Source organism: Manis pentadactyla, chromosome 14 (genome assembly GCF_030020395.1).
Source record: "Manis pentadactyla isolate mManPen7 chromosome 14, mManPen7.hap1, whole genome shotgun sequence".
In the NCBI taxonomy this organism is placed as follows: Eukaryota; Metazoa; Chordata; class Mammalia; order Pholidota; family Manidae; genus Manis; species Manis pentadactyla.
Genome location: NC_080032.1, coordinates 20,300,182 through 20,317,828, shown reverse-complemented (window position 1 = coordinate 20,317,828; position 17,647 = coordinate 20,300,182). Strand labels below are relative to the sequence as shown.

Below are 17,647 nucleotides of genomic sequence, written 5' to 3'. Positions count from 1 at the left end.
CAGAGCCTGAAGGCAAACCAGGCTGTCCAAATATGATGTTGGGGGCTGGAGTGCAGCTGCGGCCTCTTCCCTTATTTCCTCAGGGTCCCGGCGCTTCCGGTGAAGAATTTGAATGGTACCGGACCGGTCCACCCGGCTCTAGCAGGTGAGATCCAGCCCGGAACAGGAAAGAGGCGGGCCCACAAGTAGGCAGCCCCATGACTCCGCCCCCGGGGGCGGCTAGTGGGCGGTGCCCAGAGGGAACGCCCCTTACCCCTGGGCCTTGATACTAGGATGGGCGTGGGCCGCAAAAGGCATTCCACTGGGCTTCCACCTGGGATGGGGCTGAAGGGTCGGGGCCTAGGGGAGAGGCCCCTCCGTCCACCCAATGACAGGAGAGCAGGGCGGGTGGGGCCGGGGGGCGCCCCGCCCTGACTGCCCTGCTGCGCCTCAGGCATGACAGGGATCCTGCTGTGCGCCGCCGGCCTGCCCGTGTGCCTGACGCGGGCCCCCAAGCCCATCCTGCACCCCCCGCCCGTGAGCAAGAGCGATGTCAAGCCCGTGCCCGGAGTGCCCGGGGTGTGCCGCAAGACCAAGAAGAAGCACCTCAAAAAGAGTATGCCTCCCTGACCCTGAACTCAACCCCACTAACCCGTGACCACAATCCCTCGGACCCCTCAACTCCAATTTGTTCTTAGGACTTACGAGCCCACTTCCATCCCCTGATCCCAGCTCCCGTTCCCCCGGCCCCACCCGCCACCGACTCCAACTATATCTAACCTCCTGCAACCCTGACCAGCCCACCTCTCTGGCCTCTGACCCGTCCTGAGGCCAAGCCCTCGGGGTGGATTCTGAGCACGCTCAAGCCTACCGCGCTGTGTCCTTGCAGGTAAGAACCCCGAGGATGTGGTTCGAAGGTACATGCAGAAGGTGAAGAACCCACCTGATGAGGTGAGCCCGGGGTGGGGGGTGGGGGCCGTCCCTCTACGTCCTTCCCATGATACTAACTCCTCCTGGTCCTCTGTGTTACACCCTCTTTCCCCAGTTTATGGGTCTCCTTAACAGAAATACTTAAGTCTAATAGAACCACATTATCAACCTCTTGATGACTGACAGCTTTTGTATCTTATACACGTTTCCACCAAACCTGTTTAAATATTGCTTTTGATAGTTAAGCCATTAATCCCTCTGGAGAGGGGTGTGAGGCAGCTATCTCCTCCTCTGCCATATAGCTGACCTCTGTATTTGAGGGTGTCCACTCTCTTTGACAAATGGGTGTCAGAGAGGGAGGGTGCTCAGCCTCCTCTGGTAACCTGGGAGTCAGTGCTGACCCAAGGTGGGGGAGCGTACCCACCTCAGTCCTCAGCACCCCCTCTGTGACCCCTCCCCCAGGACTGCACCATCTGCATGGAGCGGCTGGTCACAGCATCTGGCTACGAGGGCGTGCTTCTGCACAAGGGCGTGCGGCCTGAGCTCGTGGGCCGCCTGGGCCGCTGCGGCCACATGTACCACCTGCTGTGCCTCGTGGCCATGTACTCCAATGGCAACAAGGTGGGCCAGGCCACGAGGCAGTGGGTGGGGAGCAGGCGAGGGGGCCTGGTGGGGCCAGAACACCTGGGGAACTCACTTCCAGCTTTGCCCCCAGGATGGCAGCCTGCAGTGCCCCACCTGCAAGGCCATCTATGGGGAGAAGACAGGCACTCAGCCACCAGGGAAGATGGAGTTCCACCTCATCCCCCACTCGCTGCCTGGCTTCACTGACACCCAGACCATTCGCATTGTCTACGACATCCCCACAGGCATCCAGGTGAGCCCCCTCAGACCCCTGACCCAACTCGTCTGAACCCTCCAGAGGCCCTCATGCCTGTCTGTGGTTCAAGCCCCTGCTGTCCCCCCACCCCAACAGGGCCCTGAGCATCCCAATCCAGGCAAGAAGTTCACTGCAAGAGGCTTTCCACGCCACTGCTATCTGCCCAACAATGACAAGGGCCGGAAGGTGGGTGTCAAGAGGGTGCAGGGGTCCCAGCCATTGTCAGCCTGGGCCTTCAGTCCCCCATCATCTCCAACACCTGTTCTCACATCCCTTCCCGCACCAGCACTGACCATAATCACCCACTGAGGGTCCAGCGCCACCAGTCTCTTCACACATCTCATCTCATTTACCAATCTTGACCCCATTGTACAGAAAAATTAATGAAGCCTCAGAGAGGGCAAGTAACTTGCCTAAGGTCACACAACTAGTACGAGGAAAAGTCTGGATTTGAACCCAAGCAGTCCAGGCTTTTCACCACCACATTGTAGATTGTCTGCTTTTACTTTGTTTTTCAAGAGAAACCAGGAAATCTGACTTGTATGAAATCTCCAGGTTTACTATTGCCAACAAAGTCACAAAGTGACTATTTTAATACAGTATAGGGTCCAAACCAAACATGGCTGAGAGCTGTTGTTTTGAGCCCCTTCCTTCACCCCAGAAGAAACAGACAACCTAGAAAGAGCTTTTACTGGGGAAACTCTTAGGGGACTCAGTCTAGGGAAGGAAGTGGCCAAGCTGGGCAGCCACAGGGAATCCTGCAGGGCTTAAAAGGTGCTAACAGAGCCATAGTGTGGCTGGGGAGGGAGGGAGGCCGAGCTGCAGGGCAGCACTGCTGTCACCTCCACCCACCCCGGCCCGGTCCTGTCCCTGTGCCCTGCCCACCAGGTGCTGAGGCTGCTCATCACGGCCTGGGAGCGGAGACTCATCTTCACCATCGGCACGTCCAATACCACGGGCGAGTCGGACACTGTGGTGTGGAACGAGATCCACCACAAGACGGAGTTTGGATCCAACCTCACGGGCCATGGCTACCCGGACGCCAGCTACCTGGACAACGTGCTGGCCGAGCTCACAGCCCAGGGTGTGTCTGAGGCTGCAGCCAAGGCCTGAGGCCCAAGGCTGCCCACCTTCCTTCCTGCTTTGCCCCTGGTCCGGCACATGCCTCCATCCACCAGCTGTGTCCTGGTGGCCCAGGTTGAGGGCTAGGGAGGAGCCTGCAGAAGGAGCCGGAAGTGTCCCAGGGATTTGGTGGCAGGTGGTTGGGATGATGGGAGACTGGTAGTCTGGCCAGCTCCAACCCAAGCTCCCTGAGAGGGTGGCAGAGAAAGCGCCGGAAACCACAGCAAAGTCCCTACCAAGACAGAGCCCCACCTCTTCACACAAACACACGTGTCCTGTTGAACACATGCACGCACACCCACGTGCCTCTACTTACCCCCAGACTCGGGGGGAAGAGACAGGAGACCCCTGTGATACCCCATGTGGATTCCCCTCTATGCCTCTATCGCATCTGTACAGGCTTGTTGGCAAGCAGGACGTTTCAGGTCAAACTCGTGGGAGCCTGCGGGGGCTCCCAGGGGGAAGGGGTACTCGGGAAGCTCAGCCCACCCCCATCTCTGTCACCCACTGGCAGGCAATTGTGAATCCATGGGGTGGAAGCCCCCAAGTTATTCAGCAGTTTTGCAAAGGTGCAGCCAGAAAGAGTGTCGAAAGGCATCTTACTGTGTGCTTGTGTCTCTTCATCCTCTGGGACTGACCTCGTTTTCCTCTCCCATCCCCAGGCCCTGTGTCTGTCCCAGATAAAGGCACTGTTCTCCTTTCCTCCCCACCCCATCCTCTCCAATAGCTCCGAACTTCGTGATCCAAAGGCTGGAGCTTCTGGCTTCAGAAGCAAGACAAGGAGGCCTAGCTTAGGCCAGTAGGTCTAAAAAGCAAGATTGGACAGCAAAGAGTCCCATTTCCCTTTCCTTGGGAGTGGGCAGTGGGGTGGCTGATGGTCTTGGCCAACCAGGGGCCTGTTGCCCAGGCAACTCACCAGCTCCGCCTCTGTTGATTGGCTGCCACGGTCAGAAGTCAGCCAAGATTTAAAGAGACGCCAGCGACTGCTCTTTTGAAAACCTACCAGTCCCACTGTGGGTGGAGAAATAAATGGTTTTCTCCTCCTCACGCAGTCTTTTCCTGCCAAGCAGGGGAGGGTGGGTGGCTCTGTTCCTGGGTGCCTTCAGAATGCCCCATCAGGGAATTTTAAATGAGAACCCCAGGAACGTTGCCCCTCTAAGCTTTGGGCATGTGGAGATGGAGGGTGCCCGTAACTTGTCATGGGCAGAGAGGGGGTATGAGGATGGCAGAGGCAAACCCTCCTAGTCCTGGTCCCCAAGAGGGCAGAGGTGAGGATGCTGTTCTTAAGCTCCTGCCCAGGCAATGCATGCAGCTGCTTCCTGATGAAGAACTCAGGCTGGTAGCTGAGTGCCTCCCAGAAAATATGGAGGAGCTGGGAGACCCCGTGACAGGCTCTATGGGACCTCAAGCCTACAGAGCAAGGTTCTGTCTGGGGAAAGACAGGAACGGATCCCCATATCAGCAACAAGCCTCATTCCGGCCTCTGCAACGCCTTCTGTTGCCTGGTGACTATAGTGGATGTCGCGGCTCCAGGCGACCCCTGCTGGCCGCCCTCGATGTAGCGTCATGTCTTACCTGACCCACCTTATCTCCAGATAGGCTCCAGTTTGCCCCACGCTCTAGTCCTACAAAACCGGAAACGAGTCCTTGGAGGCCCATCCAGTTCTGCCAGTTGAGTACTCAAGCACACTACCCTCGGTGACTCATCATCTCACCTCAAACTCTCATACATAAAATCGCCCAGATCCTCAAATCTCATGGTCATCCATGCCACCCGAGGAAATGTTAAAAATCCAGATTCCTGCCCCCACACCCCTCAGATTCTGATTCAGTAGATCTGGGTGGTGCACAGGAGTCTACGTGTCTAGCAGACAACCCAGACGGTGGGCTTTGAACCACAGTATGAGAAACCCTGTCCTTGGCTCCTAAGCTAACTCTGTGGGACCCAGTTTAAAAACCACACATCTAGATTGGATAACTCACTCGTCATTTTGCACAGGGTAAACTGAGGCTCAAAGAGGGAAACAGAGCCTGGCTCAAGGTCTCTATTCTCCAAAGGTTGAGTCTGGTACACGGGTCTACCGTCCTGTTATTCCTGTGGGCACCTGGTTCTGGAAGCTTCAGTTATTAAGACTCAGCCAAGGGCAGGGTTCAGGAGGATCAATGAGGTTACAAGGGTTGGCAGACATGAAAACAGGAAGGGCTGAGCCCATTTAGTGCCTGTCTGGGACAACAAAGCCACATGGGCATTAGAAATTCAGGTACAGCTGTAACAGCAACTCAGGGCCAAGCTGGCCTCTTGATTGTGGGTAGAGGACAGTCTGGTGAAGCAGAGATGTCAGGCTGAGCCAAATGAGTCAGTTCCTTATCCCATCCTCTCCAGTCTGCCTCAACCCAGAGAGCGAGGCTCATTTAGTACAAGGCTGGCCCCCTGCCAGAGGGTTTCCATGCCCAGAGTTCTGGACCTAGGGCACATGGGGCAAGGATATCTCCAGAAGCCCCCAAGCCACAGCATCAGTGAGGTACAGGACTGCCAGGAGGGGCTTCTGGGCCAGGGTATGCTGAGAAGAGCCTGGCTCCTTCCTCCTCCTTCCAGGCTGGCTCTGGCACGTCCTCAGGGCCCCAGGAGACCTGGGGCCACCTTTCCCTGTTCCTGCTGCTGGAACTCCTCGTGGGCTCGATCCAAATCTGCGAGCACCTCCAGCAGGTGGGCAGCTGCCTTCCGCTGCCGGACCAGGGCATCAGGACAGGCCCCTGGGAGAGAGACAAGGGCTCAGCCAGGCCAGGGCAGCCTGCCATAATCCAGACCCAGCTTCCTCAGGCTCCAGATTTGCCTATGCCCTGAGAATCCTAAAATGTGGCAGAGCGCACACACAGCCTCCCCGCTGCCCCCTCAGCCTGCTGGCAGACTGGAAACAAGAGAGTCAGAGGAAGACACAGGGATGTGCTTGGCAAGTTGTGGGAGGTGTTAGAGGGCAGAGGGACCTCCATAACCCCTTACCTTTTGTGGTACTGGGGCCCTTCCCTGTATCCGCTGCCAGACTTGTATCTGTATTGGAATCCTCCAGGAATTTCATCCTGAAAGATGAGAGGGAGAAAGACAAGATTGGTCCCTGATTCCCAGTCTTGCTCTCTACCCAAGAGATTCTCTGCTGGATACAGGAAACATTACAAGTTTCCTTTAATTATCACAGCATCCATCTGTAGAGTGCCAGACTAAGCCCTTTACATGTATTAACTCATTTAATTATCACACACAAAAAGTTTACCTCAGGTAGTCACTTACTATTAGTTGCATTATACAGATGGTCACTGAGACACAGAGAGGTAAAGGAACTTTCCTAAGGTTGCACAGCATAATAATAATTGAGAACTAATTACATGGCCAAGTACCTACAGGTGTTTTACCTGTATAAGCTTATTTGGTCCTCAGGACACTATAAGATAGGTACTATTATCATCCCTATTTTCCAGATAAGGAAACTGAGGTACAGAGGGGGTAAGCAACTTGCCCAAGATCTCACAGCCAGTAAGTGGCTAGGCTAGGATTTGAATCCGGGCAGGCCAGCTGACTATAATGAGTAAGAACAAATCTCTGTCAGTGAGTAACAGCAGTGATCTTGAGGCCAGCTGGGAAGGGAACGGGGACACATCTAAGCTCTGTGTCCATGCCTATGGAGCCCAAGATCCTAAGATCCAGTTATGCATGCAGTTTGCCCCAGGGTGCTTCTCAGTCCTCGCCTTGAACCTGCCCCCCTCCTTCTCAGGAAGCTCAGCTGATGCGTATGGGAAAAATGAAAAAATTAACATGGCAGGCCACAGTGCGCAGCTGGCCCGCTGGCCAGAGCGGGTGATGTAGGATGGGTGGGGGCACCCACCTGAGCTGGTTCCTCCCCAGGAGCAGCTGCCGGTACACCATCTGGGTCTCAGCATCGGGGTCCAGCGGGTCACTCCAGTCCCCCAGGGTCACAGCTGAGTGTGTGCGGCTGCATCCGGCAGCTAGAGGACACAGCACAATCAGTTCTTCCTCCCACCCGCTCCAGGAACCCCGTAGAGGCGGTCTCCAAGCCCGGCCCTTTCTGACTCCTGAAATCGCTCTGCTCTCCACTACAGCTGACCCTGAAACAACACAGGGTTAGGGGCGCTGGCTGCCCACTCAGTCAAAAATCCACGTATAATGTTTGACTCCCCCAAATTTAACTCCTTATAGACTACTGTTGACCCGGAGCCTTACCGAAAACATAAACAAGTCGACTAACACATATTTTGTATGTTATCTGTACTATGCGCTGTATTCTTAGAATAAAGTAAGCCGGAGAAAAGAATGTATTTTTTCAAATCGTTGCAAATCTCAAAAAAATGTTTCCATTAGATCATTGAAATAAATCCACTTATGAGTGGACCTGCGCAGTTCAAATCCATGATGTTCAGGGGTCAACGGTACTCCCTTCAAGCCCCACTGCCTCCACCCTTGTTCAACACAGCAGCAACTCACCTCCCTCCTGCCTCCTCCCACTGTCCAAGCTCCAGCCGCACAGACCCTTTGCAGTCCTGCTGCGCTGTCACACCTCCAGGACTTGGCTGGTGCCCTTTGCCCTGCTTACAACACTCTTCTTTCCCCAGCCCTGTCTACAACTTGGCTGCTTAACTCCTACTCTTCTCAGGGCACATTTAAGCAGCACCTCCTCCAGGTAGTCCTCGTTCATCTCCTACCCAGTGGCCGTGTCAGAGGCATTCTCTGGAGTCTCAAAAGCTTTATCCTGGCTTACAGCACTGTATTACAATTGTCTGGTATTCACTTGTCCTTGAGAGCGAGCCTGATGTCTGTCTACCACTAAATGCCTGGCACATTAGTGGGTGCTTAAAAAATAACCTCATATTTAATGAGCACTGTGTGCTAGGCAGTGTTCTATGAGCTTCCTGTATATCCACTCACTTAATCCTTACAACCCCACGAGGCAGGCACGATTATCAGCCCCATTTCGCATTTGACTAGACTGAGGCAGGAGAAGTTGGGTAACTTGCCCAAGTTTGCACAGCCAGCCCAGGCGGAGATGGAACACCCGCTGATTGACAGGGAGGGAGGGTGGAGCTTCAGCCCGCCCCGCCCCCTCACCTGAGCGCTCAGCCTGGAGGCAGCAGGTCCAGCGCGAGCTCCGAAAGGCACCGGAGTGGCAGGCGGCCAGCTTGTCCGGGTTGGGGGCGCTGGCCTTGCGCAGGGCCGACAACCATTGGTTGAGATCGTTCACATTCTGTAGGAGGCAGCCATCAGAGATGGGATGGGACCAAAGAAACGGCCTCCACCCTCCTTCCATCTGTACGGTGCCTCACCTTACACTGGAGGTAGGTGGTGTGCAGCGCCCCTGCGCCCTCCTGCGACACCACCTGCATCACGTGCGGTAGCTGGAAGGCTCCCTCGTCCACGCGCTCCACCGCGCGGATGTGCGACACCGGAATGGAGGAGCACGTCTGGGAGAGAAGACTGTCGCTGCAAGGGGGAACTGGGGGCTGGAGGCTGGGGCTGGGGTGGCAGGACAGCTTTCCTCTGGATGTGTGCATCAGGTGGTGCCCCCGGGGGTGGGGACTTTCAACCCTGTGTCTCCGTGAGCTGTGTATGTGCACGTATGTGCATGTCCAGAAGTCCTGCAGTCCCGCCCCATTACTCTCTATGTAAGTGACAGCTTATCTGCTCATCAGTTTCCTTCACTACAATCCTCCTCATCCCAGCCACTGACAGGGCTCTAAGAGTGTGTGGCTCTAAACACTTTACATCTATCAGCTTATTTCATTATCACAACATATTTCTGAGGCTGGGTCTATTATTATTCTCAATTTGCAGGCGAGGAAACTGAGGCACAAGAGGACAAATGACCCTCCTGAGGTCACTCTGCTGGTGGAGCCAGAACTGGAACCCAGGGAGCTGAACTCTAGAATCCACTCTGCTGATAGAGTAGAACAGGCTTAAGGACCCTCTCCAGGGCTGTTTATGTCTTGTTTGCTGTACCTCCAGTGCCCAGAATGCCACCACATGGTGTATAATAGGCACTCAGTAAATGTTTGATGAATAAAGGAACAAACCAATACTGTGACATGTATGCCTATGTACCTCTGAGTGAGCAGATCCAATTTTGTGTGAGTCTCTATGGTAGGTGGGCATAGACCTGGGTGGGAACATCTGAAGGTGCTTCAGCACTGTCCCTACCCTTTGCATGTCCACATCTGGGAAGGTGTGTCCAGCCAGGTACACATTCTGAAGCACATTGAACAGTGACTATGTGTAGGTATGTGCTGTGCCTGTCCTGTCCCTGAGAAGTGAACAGAGCCTGCTGGAGAGTTTGGACTTGCTCAGTTGCTGCAGGGCCCTGCATGGTCCTGGCCCCATCCTGGGCCTCAGATTCCCCGGGATACAAAGAGGCAGCTCTAAGAGGGAAGCCACCACCAGAAACGCCTCCACTGCGGGTTGGAGCCCCACCTGCCACTCAGGACTCTTGGAGTAGGAGAGAGTCTCCCCACTGAGCCAGAAGTAACGCTTCTTGAAGGCAAAGCGCGTGGCCAGGCTGGCGGGCTCCTCCTTGCGCTTCAGGAGGTAGCCTTCTCGAACGGTCACCGAGGGTGGGACCACGGTCCTGCCTGGGCCGCCAGCCTCTGGAAAATGGGGAAAGGGGATACAGTGAACCCCTCCTATCCAGGCTTAACTCGCCCTGCCAGCATGCCCAGGGCCGCTGTGGATAAACCTGATGCTCTGCTCCCCTAGAGGCAGGAGGATGAACTGGACGGCTCTGAGCCCTACTCCCTCCACAGGGAATGGTGTTATTAAGGGTGGGGTGGGAGCACAAAGTAGGTCTTGATCCTTCTCCTCCTGAGGGATCTGCAGGCAGTGGCGCAGGCAGCCAGTAGGGGGAGCCACACCTATGGAGTCAGTAGCGGCAGTTCTGGGAGTACCTGAGATCTAGCCGCCCCTGGGGACCCCAGACACAGCCAGGACTCGCCCCAGTGCCACAGGAACCCTGCCATGCTACAACCAGGGCTCCACATTTCGATAGGTTGCTTCAATGTGACCTGGCCCCAACTGTCTCATGACCTGAGCCCCACGCTGATGCAGACTCACCCCCAACTCTTCTGCTTAAAACTGTCCCTATGCCTTTGTTTCACTCTAAGTTGAAGCCAAAATCCTTCCAGCTGACTGCGAAGCCCCACACAGTCTGGCCCCTTCCTCTTTCCATCACTCCCCCTCATTCACTTTTCTTCATTAGCCTCATGTTGCTCTCTGTCCCCACCTCAGGGCCTTTGCACATGCTGTTCCCAGCCTGGAACACTGTTCCCCAGGATCCTCACAGCTTGCTCTCTGTCCTCTTTCAGGTCTTTATTCTAATATCACCCAAGGGAGGTCACCCTATCTAAAAGTTTGACCTACCACCCACCCCAAAATTCCCTTCCCTCCTCTAGTTGTTTTCCTTAGCGCTTATCACTCCCTAACACACCACACAACTTGATAATTCATCCTGTTTATAGCCTGTGGCCCCCACTAGAATGAAGATTCCATGAGAGCAGGAGTTTCTTCTGTCTTGTACACTGCTGTTTCCTCAGCACGGGAACAGTGTCTGTTACATTATAGGCACTTAATAGATACTTGTCGATTGCATGCACACCATGCCACAATCCCCACCCACATCTCCACATTGGCTGGGATGACCTGGAGGACAGAGCCTGAGATCTGTTCATCTCTGGGACCTAACACAGTATGTTCCATAGAATGTTAGTTGACTGACTAGCTGACCCAAGGTCAGTAGTCTCAATGCTGGGGTGACAGAGGGGTGGTTGAAGTGCAGGTCCCAAGGGTCCAGTGGAGTGACAAACCAAACATGGCAAGGACGCAGGAACTCACCCTCTTCCCCATTCACATCCACCAGCTGGTCTAGGAAGTCTCTCACACGCGAGATACTCTGCAGCAGGAAGGGATGTAGGGGAGCCATCCACAGTTCCTTGCCCTGGCCCAGCTGCTGGCCCAGATTTCCAATGCTCTGCACAGCCTAGAGCAAAAGAATGCCAAGGCCAAGGTCACTCCAGGGGTGAAGGGCCCCCTGTAGACCCAGAACAGAGCTCCAGAGTCCTAACTCCCAAATCACTGCTCAATTAAAGGAAAAGACTCATGTCTCCTCATAGTCACCTGCTTTGGGCAATATCTATCCATGCCTGTGGACAGATATGCACCCCCAGTGCCCTTTTTTCCCTCTGGAGCCCAGATTCCCACACCCGAGACTACCTGGTCCTCTCATGCATACTCTGGATACTCTGGAACCCATCAGAACATCAAAATATGGCCACTTTGCAAAGGATAGTCTGATTCATACTAAGGTGTAAATGACTGCTGGCCTGTTTCCCACTTTCTTCCTGGAAGGGTAAGGTTTTCACTTCAAAAGAGAAAATTAGAGTGTAACAAATGCCTTCACACTCAGGCTAGAAGGCTTATGGTGGGATTCCAGACAGGTTTCTATGGGTCTTATTGGGTCTTCTGTGGGTCTGGCCTCCCAGCTCTGTTCCTACCATGCTTTTCCCTGACTATGAGCACATATGATGGGGGACTCTGCTGCAGATACCTTGGCAAGCAACAGCAGTGAGCGGCTGGTCTGGGGATCTGCATGCTGGTCTCGGAGATCAAACAGCTTCGGGGTGAGGATGGCAGGTGCAAAGAATCGCAGGAAAAGAAAGCCACTTATGGCCAGGTACTTCACATCCTGCTGAGAGGAGCAGCAGGTGAGAGGGGCCCCCAAAATCTACTTCCCAGATAGAGATACTGAGGCAGCAAGGACTATAGATTGGTGGTGCAAGGGGAAATGGGATGGGAAATGGGTCAGGAGGCCATACTGGTCTTCTAAAGAGAATTTTCCTCCCTGGGCCTCAGTTTCTCCACCTGGAAAATGGAGTAACAATACTAATCTTGCATCATCAGATTTTTTTAAAAAAATTTTTTATTAAGGTATTATTGATATACAGTCTTATGAAGGTTTCACATGAAAAACAATGTGGTTACTACATTTACCCATATTGTCAAGTCCTCCCCATACCCCACTGAAATCACTGTCCATCAGTGTAATAAGATGCCACAGAGTCACTACTTGTTTTCTCTGCTTGCACCATCAGATTTAACCAAATATCCTGAGTCTGCTTTGTGCCCAGCACTGTGCTAAGGGCATAGCCCCCTGAAGGAAGCACCATCATTATCCCCATTTTACAGATAAGGCAGCAGAAGCTCGGAGATACCAATTGACTTGCCAAAGGTCACACAGCTGATGAGTAGAGGAGGCAGAATTAAAACCCAGATCTATGATTTATATATATATATAATAACATCAACAGGCCAGATACTTCTCCAAACATGTTTATTTAATATTTACCTAAGAGGTATTATATCTCCATTTTACAGAGGAGGCAGCTGAAGCCCAGAAAGGGAAGGTCACTTGTCCAAGGCCACACAGCTCTAAGTGGCATAGCCAAGATTTGAACCCAGACAGGACTGTAACACTCAGCTCTTCACTACACTCTCCTGCACACAACACTAGCTATTGTGGAACGCTTGCTGAGTGGCAGAAACTAAGCCTGAACTATCACTCTTACTTCTTAAACAATCCCGTGGCATAGATACTATTATCCCCATTTTCTGGATGAGGAAATAGGCTCTGCAGTGAACCCAGTTGGGCTGGTTCCAGAGCCTGTCCTTGGGTATCCCCTAGCTCCAGCCCCTGCCCTCTACAAACTGTAAAGTATGGTGCCCCTCTGGGTGAGTCCTAGGCCTGGTCCACCTGCAGGCAAAGCTGGTCTCCCAGCTCCAGCCAGGGACTCAGAGAAGGTGCCGCCATCCTGGGGCATGTGGCACCCCCCATCCACTCCCACCCACCTCTCACACTTGCCTGGTTATATTTAGCCCAAGAATGTGCTCTAGTATTTATTTAAGGGTTGTATTCTCACATGACATAAAACCCTCCCTGGGTACGTGCCAACTTCCCGGGCATCTCTGCATTGACAGTGAACCCTGCCAGGAGCTGGGTACCTGGAGCTGCCAGGGGGAGGGTCTCCACCCCTACCTTCACTCACTGGAATACTGAGTGCCCCCAAGGCCATCACCCCTGCATGCACCATGCTCCAGGGTTATTTTAGCCTTTGGCATTCACTCTTTGCCTTCCTCCCTTCTTAAGAAGAAGGAACAGGTGTCAGAGCAGCAAAGAAAGGAGCTCCCCTGACCCCATCCACCCTGTGGGCCTGAGAAAGTCCCTGTTCCCTGCCAGTGGCCTTGGCCTACTGGACAGGGGGTAGTAAGCATGGGGAGAAGGGACACTTCAGTGTTGCTGACATTGGCTTCCCCCATAAGGGCCAGGCTGTCTAGGGAGCTGGCCTCCCCACTTTCCTTCCCTCCTTCCTGTCACAGTGGTGTCCCACTTAGCACCTCTGCCAGCAGCCCAGGTGAGAGCCCAGCAAAGTGGGGTATAAATCAAGCCATGTCCCAGTTTGGAGGTCCAGAGCTCACTCAGCAGGAGATGAAGGGAGAAGGGAGAGACCCCCTACTGGGATCCAGAGGCCTCGTTTTGAGTCCACAACCCTGGGTCAAAGCTCTTTACCTCTCTGGGCCTCAGTTTCCTTATCTGTAAACAGGAAATGGGGAGAGATGTGGCATAAATCAAGAGCTCTTAACACAGGCCTCTAAGGATTGGGCCATTACATCTCCAACATTGCCTCCAAGCAGGCAAGATCTTTCTGCACAGTGAACCCCCAGTCCGCATTTCTGTTACATCAACACTACGTAAGAGCTGACCTCATTTGATGTCATTTATAAGTAAGAACAATGACAGTCACCTTGGAAGGGATGCTGAGCATTAAACCAGGAGGTCTCAAGCTGGTTAATCCAGCTGCAAATGTGTAATGACTGGCTCAAAGTATTGTTGCTCTGTTGCTGTTTGTTTGTTTGTTTGTTTGTTTTTAAGGTAAATTTTTTGGACCAACACTTTAAAAAATGAGAGACCTCACATAAGATCCAGAATGTGGGCTTTAAAAAAAGACTGAAGATCTGGCATTACTGGGCCCCCCTTCCCACATGGCAATAATTGATCATCTGGAGCAGCCTCCTTAAGACAAACTGTGGGAGCTCCAGTTGGCCACAATCCCTACCGCTCCCTGCTTGGTTCATTTATCTTACCTGCCTAAACCCTGCAGCACCTGGGTTTTCAATTTTTCTATCAATAATGGGAAAGCACTCGCCCATGCAGGGATTTATTTTTAGGCTTTATTTTGTGTGTGTTACTGAGCACCTACTGTATGCCAGCTATCTCCTTTTCTCCCTATCTTTCTTTCTTTCCCTAATAGCTAGAATTTCAGATGCACTTATTTTGTGCCATACTGTATTACTTAGAAGTTATGAGCACAGATTCAGGAGCATGGCTGCCTGGATGGGTGCCTATCCCAGCACTACCTCTTCCTAGCTATATAACTTAACCTCTCTGGGCCTCAGTTTTCTCCTCTGTAAAATGGAGTAATACTGGTACCCACTTCACAAGATGGGTATATGCAAGTACTAGGTCTGACTCAGTAAGGGCTATATAGTGTTAGCTTCTATTATTATTATTATTATTATTATTATTACCACCCCCAGGTCCCAGACCCTGCCAGGAACACTGTCCCCAATTCTGCCAGGACACAGATCTTTAGTGTAGGCAGCTAAGGTTCTGTCCCCGCTCTGCTCTGACTCTCCATGTGACCCTGGACAAGCAGCTGCCCCTTCCCAGCCTCAGTCTCCCCATCTGCCCAATGGGAGCGCTTGGCCCACCTTGTGCTCTGCCTGGGGAAAGTGCTCCTCCACGCACTGGTGCAGCTGCTTGAAGGCAAGACGCATGGTGGGTGGGCAGCGCCCCACGGAGCCCACAATGGCATCCACGATGGGCCCGAGGTAGCCGGTCAGCAGCCCCAGGCTGGCCTCCCGCAAGTTGTCCTCTGAAGGTGTACCCTTGAAGGAGATCCTCCTGGAGAAGCAAGCAGATAGGGTCTGCCTCAAAGCCCGACATCTGCCCGCTCATAAACCCTCCACCCGCACCCACTTCCCCTTCCCACCTCAACTTCCCTCCCACCAGGCTTCTTGCTGCTGCTTAAACACACTGAGCTCAATCTTACTATGTTGATGGACAGTGACTGTGAACGGGGATCTGGGGGGGACTTGGTGAAGGGGGGAGCCTAGTAAACATAATGTCCTTCATGTAATTATAGATTAATGATACCAAAATAAAAAATAAAAAATAAAACACACTGAGCTCATTCTCACAGGGAAGGCTTTGTACATGCAGTTCCCTCTGCCTCGGACACTCTTCACACCTCCACATTCAGCTTCAATGTCACCTCCTCAAAGAGGCCATTTCTTCCCCCATTGCACATCATCACAGGCCCTGATTTAGTGAATTTTCAGCATGGACCTGGGAGACACATGCTCCACCTCAGGACTTTTGCAGCTGCTGTTCCCCCCTGCCTGGAGCACTCTTCCACCAGCTCTGTGCACGCCTCCCTCCCTCACCCGCTTCAAATCTTTGCTTAAATGTCCCATCCTCTAGAAGGCTGTTCCTGTGACCACTGGATGGAGTATCTCAAGCCCCTCCCTGCTCCTGGCACCTCCCTCGATCCTCCTTTGCTCTGTTCTCCTCCATTCCTCTGATCATCTTCAAGGACCTTCTTTAGTTGGTTATCTCCTCCTAGAAGCTAGATTTGTGTCTATTTATTCACTGCTGTGAACTCAGCATTCAGCCAGTGACCTGCACACAGTAGGTGCTCAACAATTGTTCTGTTGAGCAGATGGTGGAATAGCACTTATTTGTCTTTAATTATTTTGTTCCATTCTTTCTTGTTCCCATACTGGTTTAGGATCTGTCTTGCCTATTGCCTACCCACAGACTGAGAACTCTGTGGAAGCCAGGCTGGGACTTCTCAGTCCCACTGTGTCCTGAACCTAATGAGCTGAGCCCTGAACTAACTGTCTATGGCATGTATCATTTAATCCCAATAGCAACCCAATGGATTAAGCAGCCTAATTGTTCCCATTTAACAGAGGAAACTGAGGCTCAGAGAGGTCACCCTGTAAATAGGTAACAGAACAGAGACTAGAATTCAAGACTGCCAACTCCAGAGTCTGCCTGCCACCCTGCCCTGCCCAGGTGTCCAAGGCCCTGCTCCCTGACAGCACCCACTGAATCCATCCATCCTTGCCAGGTGGAGTTTCACAGATGGACTCTGCCCTTCTGCTCAGGGCCTGGGTTCAGATCCTCAGCTTGCAATTTCTTTGTAACCTTAGGCAGGTGACCACTCCTCTCTGAGGCATCATGATCTGTAAAAAGGGGTACCAGTGCTTTCCTCTTGGGGGGGTCACGTGTGAGCAACACTTGCTGGGCAGAGCCCAGAGTGAAGGAAAGAGCCTCTCCTGTCCTCACCATCGTCCCTGCTGGACTGCCCAGCAACCAGCTCTGACGGCCTGGTGGGAACCAGCCCACCTCCCTGGCTGGAGGGGGGAAGGTTCTGGAAAGAGAGGAGGAGCCCACAGAGGTGTGCAACAACCCCAGTCACTGCCCTGCTTCCTCTCATTTCATCAAGAGCTCCAGGCCCCCTCCCTCAAGGGCCTCAGCCACCACAATAGTAAAGATAATTAGTACTTAAGGAGTATTAGTTAGTGCTGGGCTTTGCGTGTATAATTTAGCTAATTCTCCCAACAATCCGTAGGTAGGTATCATGAGTCCCTTAGGGTAGAGGCGGAGCTGAGATTTGAACCCAAGGAGCTGTTACAGAGTCCCGCCCGCCCACCACCCCAACATCATGCAGCCTAGGGTGAGGCTTCACGGTGGAAGGCAGAGCTCCTGAGCGGCTGCACTAGGGGAGGGGATGGCAGTCAGCACAGACCCAGCCTGATGGGGTTCCAGCTGACAGGGGGGCTGTCAGAAGGTCGGCGTTCACCTCTCAGGCTTTGCTCACCTGGTGCGGCCCAAGTCCATCTTGCATGGGTCCAACTCTATGTACTTCTTTTCCTCGAAGACGCGATTAATCACGGGCTTCAGCACCTCATGCAGGTAGGGCATGCCCACGAGCTGGGGGCAGGGGGCACCACACAGGGTGGGGCTGAGGGTGAGGCCGGGGTGTGCTGCCCATGAGCAGGGGGGCGGGGGTAGCACACTGCGAGAGGTTCAGAGCGAGGCCGGGACATGCCCAAGGGCTGGGGTGGGGAGCACCAGGGAGCCACTCAGGCCAAGGCCGGGCACCAGCCACCAGCACCCAAACTCAGTACCCAGTGCCGCTGGAGGCCAGCCAAGCTGTGGGGTGCCAGTGAGCACAGAAGGGCGCCCCCTTGAGGAAGCCGCCGTCGGGCCTCACCCGGCCTTTGCCTGCTCACCTTCATAAACTGTTCCATCGACTTGGATGCCAAGGAGTTAGAACGGAACAGGGTATTGGGGTTGGCTGGGAGGACAGAGGAATTGTTTGCTGGGATTTGGGGGACTGGATACACCTTACCCCCCGCACCACCCAAGGTGGGGGTTGTGATCCTTCCAGCCTCAGGAATCAAGGTGATCTGCAACATCAACTCAGTTCACAGTACAGAGACCCAGAGTGGTTAAGTAAGCTGCCTAAGGTCACACAGCTCAAGAACAGCAAAACCAGAGCCTGAAACCAGGACTGCATTCCCAGGTGACTAGGGTGCACAGCATAGGGAACCCCATCTAT

General features: G+C 53.5%; 2 protein-coding genes and 1 long non-coding RNA gene across 9 annotated transcripts in view; 2 read left to right on the top strand and 1 right to left on the bottom strand.

The window, feature by feature from the left end:
- The window catches only part of DTX1 (deltex E3 ubiquitin ligase 1), a 34,642-nt gene extending 31,592 nt beyond the window's left edge, over positions 1-3,050 (top strand). Inside the window, exons 5-11 of the mRNA XM_036929313.2 lie at positions 84-145; positions 434-595; positions 869-930; positions 1,372-1,530; positions 1,625-1,786; positions 1,886-1,975; positions 2,678-3,050. Coding sequence (XP_036785208.1) covers positions 84-145; positions 434-595; positions 869-930; positions 1,372-1,530; positions 1,625-1,786; positions 1,886-1,975; positions 2,678-2,902 — 922 coding nt within the window. The 3' untranslated portion in view covers positions 2,903-3,050. The remainder of the gene's footprint in view (positions 1-83; positions 146-433; positions 596-868; positions 931-1,371; positions 1,531-1,624; positions 1,787-1,885; positions 1,976-2,677) is intronic.
- Positions 1-17,647, bottom strand: part of RASAL1 (RAS protein activator like 1) — a 34,862-nt gene that overhangs the window by 667 nt on the left and 16,548 nt on the right. For 3 of the 7 annotated variants that reach the window (XM_036929308.2, XM_036929307.2, XM_036929309.2), the window contains 11 exons: positions 17,319-17,383; positions 16,904-17,016; positions 14,727-14,919; positions 11,509-11,649; positions 10,797-10,941; positions 9,384-9,556; positions 8,243-8,380; positions 8,028-8,163; positions 6,790-6,910; positions 5,913-5,989; positions 5,104-5,665 (listed from right to left, as the gene is read on the bottom strand). In XM_036929308.2, coding sequence (XP_036785203.2) covers positions 5,526-5,665; positions 5,913-5,989; positions 6,790-6,910; positions 8,028-8,163; positions 8,243-8,380; positions 9,384-9,556; positions 10,797-10,941; positions 11,509-11,649; positions 14,727-14,919; positions 16,904-17,016; positions 17,319-17,383 — 1,442 coding nt within the window. In that variant the 3' untranslated portion in view covers positions 5,104-5,525. Of the gene's footprint in view, positions 1-5,103; positions 5,666-5,912; positions 5,990-6,789; positions 6,911-8,027; positions 8,164-8,242; positions 8,381-9,383; positions 9,557-10,796; positions 10,942-11,508; positions 11,650-14,726; positions 14,920-16,903; positions 17,017-17,318; positions 17,384-17,647 lie in introns of those variants that run through there. The other 4 variants (XM_036929310.2, XM_036929311.2, XR_008993552.1 and 1 more) reach the window with 2 other exon arrangements.
- On the top strand, positions 8,062-8,992 carry LOC118934122 (uncharacterized). Its single transcript, XR_005033332.2, has 2 exons — positions 8,062-8,254; positions 8,751-8,992. It is a non-coding gene; the product is annotated as an uncharacterized LOC118934122 (long non-coding RNA).